Consider the following 3,491-nt stretch of genomic DNA (forward strand, 5'->3'; position numbering starts at 1 on the left):
TTAGGCGATAAAATAGTTAAGTAGTGTAAAAAGCAGCATAATTAAATCCGTCATAATAGATAAGTATAAAACAAATTAAGTTGTTGATAAGAAGATAAGTAGGTTTTTATATTAGGTTTGCGATAAATTCAGCTAATTTGAATAATACCTACTCGTACATCTATAAATGCTATTTTTGCACTACAACCTCCCCTCACATACAACACAATCCATGAATCAACTTACCTATCGTAATAAAAGTACCTATGTTATAAAATTGTATTTATTATTAGAATATAAATTTAATTATTAGTCGCAAATATCATATTTTGTAATTAGTTAATTTAATTGACACCGACACGCATCGCCTTGTAAATAGGGAATCAGCGATTGCTCCGTTCGTGTTTATATTATGGCATTGTAAATAATTTTATTGTGAAATTTATGAATTACAATTTTCATCAAATAAAACACAAATTCGATTTATTTATGTTGTTTCATTTGGTATAAAGTAAGGCTGGATTATTTCCATAGAAATATAAATAATAAGGTAGAAATAGGGCTTTTCAGGGTAAGAATGAATATGAAACTAAGCATTAGGTATTTGAGCTTGCATGTACTTAGTGGGCCCACTTAGACCTCAGACCTAACTTAAGGTACATCCGGCAAGATAGGGTCAGGCCCATAAGTCTTACTGGGCCCTACCCGAGACTGCGTAGGTAAGTATCATGACGTCTATCAAAGAGTATGTAAAAAATTGATTACCTACCTGAATGATAAAATCATCTGGCTTGAGCTTGGCACAGGAAACTCGTAATGAATTGTAGTTTGATTTGAACATAAATCAAAAAACGCTGTACATAAATCTATTTAAAATATATTTAGATATTAATTAATATATATATATAAATATATACTTGGGATTCTTCTTTTAGGCGATGGGCTAGCCTAGCAACCCGTCACTATTTGAATTTCAATTTTATCTTAAAGCTAAATAGCTAAACGTGGCCTATCAGTCTTTACAAGACTGTTAGCTTTGTCTTCCCCGCAAGGGATATAGACGTGATTATATGTATGTATGTATTAATATATTAATCTGAACAATGTATTCTCTCGTCCACTGATTGACTTCTGCACTGACGCCTTGGAAGCGGCAGTAAACATAGTTTTAAGTGATAATTTATTTGACGTCAACCAATGTTGTGAAACCAAAAGATTTGACAATTATTAAGCGATATGAAGTATCCTATAATAATGAATAAAAATTTGGAATTTGAATTATGTAGTTAGTTTACTTCATGATAAAAATTATTTTAAAAAAACGTTTAGGTATTTTCTTAGTTCATTCTTCTTTTTAACTATGGCAAAAAAAATCAGTAAACGTCAAAATCATAAAGACGAGTCAGTCAATGTCATTGTCATAGCAACGAATGTCAATACATACAAATACAAAGTGGAAACAGAAATTTGAGAAAAGTTTTAATTTTTGCAATTCAAATTAAATTAATTATTGCATTTGTAAAATAAAGAAAAATATATACGATATCATTAAAGTAATTAAAAAACAACAGAACCTACAATAATTATCAAGGAACAATTTGGGATTACAGGGTGTCGTGGGGGTCATGGATCATATTAAAAATAAACGCTAAACCCGTTCAATAGGTGCATAGATGATGATAGTGTTTAATTTTTGGGCAGCTTTGCAGTGGTATTTAAGGCCATTTATAAAGTGGTTCTTGCGAAAAACTACAAGGTTATGTGAACTGCAAAGAATATGTTACGGCGAAAAACCAGGGGCTGCAAGGGCGTGTGGCGTGGAAAGGTCGCTAATGTTATCCCGAACGAAAGATGTAAAAGAAGTTGTTTCATATTTAGATACAATGGTATCAGAAAAAAGGTTTTTACCACGAAACTTTCGCGATATCCTAGATCCATCAATATCTATTATAATTCGAACAAAACAAGTAAATCCCAAACTGCATGGATCTTTCATTGTTTCACTTAGAAGATGTATGGAACAAATTTGGTTATACAGGAGTTTAATGGATGAAGTTGAAGAAATTCGTTGCATCCAGTTTGATAGCAATAATCTTGAACATGAAGAGAAACTTTTAAAGCTATGGACACTTCTTGCTCCAAATGAACCATTGGAAAGCCGAGTTTCTAAACAATGGCAGGATATTGGTTTTCAGGTGAGTAGACAATGGTATGTGGAGCTATTGTGACTTAACCGATTCATTGCGGAGGACGCCGATGAGCGTCATTGATTAAAAGAAATCAATGACGCTCATGTGCGTCATCCGCAATGAATGAAAAATACAATTTCTTTCAGGCTTAAAAAAATAATTAGCAAAAGTTTGATTTGACATCAATTATTTACTGTAGCTGCATAAGTTAATCACATGAATGTTGTTTGGTTCTTTCATTCCTATTTTCTTTTCAGGGTGATGATCCAAAGACTGATTTCCGTGGAATGGGTTTGCTTGGACTTGAGAATCTGTTGTTTTTTGCAACTGAATATCCACAAGCATCAAGCCATGTTCTTAGTCATTCACATCATCCCAAATATGGTTACACTTTTGCTATTGTTGGCATCAATCTTACTTCGATGGCATATTACCTGCTAAAAGATGGATCTGCAAAAACATACATGTTCAACGCAAAGCAACACCTACCTAATATGAATTTATTCCATAAATTTTACTGTTACCTTTTCTATGAATTTGATAAAATGTGGATTGAATCTAAACCACAGAATATCATGGAGTTCTCTATCATATTCAAGAAATTTGAAAATGCTGTGAGAACCGAGCTTGCTGACCCAGCATCAGTGTTTAGAATAAATATTGAAATAGACACAATATAAAATATTGAAGATGAATACACAATGACCTCTCCTGTTCCTGTGAAAGCAAACATTAGGCAGATAATTTATTAGGCATTTGTGGCTCATTCCTGCATTATAATAAATATTCCTTTTATCTAACACCACTTAGCAACTTGGGTGCACCTTCCTTAGTTAATGTTGTTTGCACTATTGACATATTTATATCAATACACATAATTCACAAAACTAGTCTAGGAATGTATGGTTGAGAGTTATAGACCACATGGAAAAGTATACCTTTTTCTGTTAATATACAAACATTGGTGAAGAATTTTGTTAATTAAATACATATTTAATGTGTTATAGTTCTAAGTGGGGGTCAATATATGATGTATGTTTTTGAAATACCAGACTATGCTAGGTCAAATCATACACATAATAAGACACAAAAATCTGGTCTGAGACAAATTCAGTAACGGTGACGCAACACATCCTTGCCTAACGCCTTTCTCAATCTTAAACCACTCAGTGTGCGCTCCGTTTATCCTGACACAAGCACTCGAATCCTCATATAAGGATTTCAGTGCTCGTATTAAGAGACTGCTCACCCCATGCATAGAAAGTGCTGACCACAATTCATTCCTCTCAACTCTGTCATAGGCCTTTTCCAGATCTACGAATG

General features: G+C 33.1%; 1 protein-coding gene across 1 annotated transcript; it reads left to right on the forward strand.

Annotated features, from left to right (window-relative positions):
* The first annotated feature begins 1,407 nt into the window (after window positions 1-1,407).
* Window positions 1,408-3,282, forward strand: LOC106134760 (ELMO domain-containing protein 2). The gene is made up of 2 exons (XM_013334889.2): window positions 1,408-2,174; window positions 2,426-3,282. The coding sequence occupies exons 1-2, from the start codon at window positions 1,653-1,655 to the stop codon at window positions 2,846-2,848; spliced, it is 945 nt and encodes a 314-aa protein (XP_013190343.2). The 5' UTR covers window positions 1,408-1,652; the 3' UTR covers window positions 2,849-3,282.
* Window positions 3,283-3,491: the final 209 nt, after the last annotated feature.

The sequence above is a fragment of the Amyelois transitella genome, chromosome 9 (assembly GCF_032362555.1).
Source record: "Amyelois transitella isolate CPQ chromosome 9, ilAmyTran1.1, whole genome shotgun sequence".
NCBI lineage: Eukaryota > Metazoa > Arthropoda > Insecta > Lepidoptera > Pyralidae > Amyelois > Amyelois transitella.

Bases quoted from the DNA above. Each gene is read 5' to 3' on its own strand.
- LOC106134760 (XM_013334889.2), top strand. From the start codon at position 1,653: ATGATGATAGTGTTTAATTTTTGGGCAGCTTTGCAGTGGTATTTAAGG. The intron at 2,175-2,425 runs GTGAGTAGACAA...TTTTCTTTTCAG, and splicing joins GGCAGGATATTGGTTTTCAG to GGTGATGATCCAAAGACTGA.